Here is an 897-nt window from a genome sequence, read left to right as displayed (position 1 = left end):
TTTACAAAACAAACCAACCCCCAACCCCCGTTCTTTCTCTGGGAAGTATCCAGAACTTGACTATGGCGTGAAAAAGTAGAAGTTGTTTACAAATCATCGCAGCTCGAGAATTACGGATCTTAGCGAGATCCTCATCAGGAGGAGCCAGTCCTGGAGCCAGCTGCTGCCTTCTCTTGTTCTGTTTACAATAACTGGCGAGAGCATCATCTATTTCTCAAAGCAGTTCTTCCTCATGCTCCCTGGTATAAATTACAGTTAGCCGCTGCGGCAGAAACTGATAGATAAAAAAAAAGCACATGTTCCGCTTTTGCTAAAATCTTTGCTTTTCTGTGGGTGAAATCACAGGCTTGCTCAGTTTTCTTTTTCTTTTTTTTTTTTTCCTTTCTTTATCCTTTTTTATAAATGGCCACGTGGGAGAGGAAAAGTCTCCTGACTGTTTGCACGACGCGCGGTCATATATGGAGATGCCGCAGCTCAACGAGCCGTTTGTTTGAGTTGCTTCAAAGAGAAAGGAGCCAGACCAAGTCGTCTTCCACTTTGTTTCCAGAAGGGAAAAAAAGTCAACGTCTACAGCCTCTGGCATTTTAAAGTAGGATCTGGGCAACGTACGGAGAGTGAGTGCTCGCTACAGCTGCCAGCAAAGGGAGGTCGCTGGATTCAATCCTACAAGGAAGCACAAGAGTCCCAGTTAATCGAGCCCGAAGCGGGGCTGGACGTGGGCATCAGCGACCCCGCTGCCCCAGCCCCAGTGTCGGAGCTCAGCTGAGCGGCTGCGGCTCCCAGAGCCAGGCACTCCGAGTGCCAGCGAAGGTGCTGGCTCTGCCCTCCTGCTGCAGCCACCGTGGGGCTTCCAACAGCCCCTCCAGAGGAGCCACGACTCTGCCTGGTCGGCGCGGC

General features: G+C 50.9%; 1 protein-coding gene across 1 annotated transcript in view; it reads right to left on the bottom strand.

Annotated features, from left to right (window-relative positions):
• Positions 1-584: 584 nt before the first annotated feature.
• Positions 585-897, bottom strand: part of FNIP1 (folliculin interacting protein 1) — a gene marked incomplete at its 5' end in the record, with an annotated part of 8718 nt that continues 8405 nt past the window's right edge. Inside the window, one exon of the mRNA XM_009870557.1 lies at positions 585-663. Coding sequence (XP_009868859.1) covers positions 585-663 — 79 coding nt within the window. The remainder of the gene's footprint in view (positions 664-897) is intronic.

Source organism: Apaloderma vittatum, unplaced genomic scaffold (genome assembly GCF_000703405.1).
Source record: "Apaloderma vittatum isolate BGI_N311 unplaced genomic scaffold, ASM70340v1 scaffold27665, whole genome shotgun sequence".
Taxonomy (NCBI): domain Eukaryota; kingdom Metazoa; phylum Chordata; class Aves; order Trogoniformes; family Trogonidae; genus Apaloderma; species Apaloderma vittatum.
Note: the sequence above shows the minus strand (reverse complement) of the source record. Positions and strands in the feature narration are given on the sequence as shown.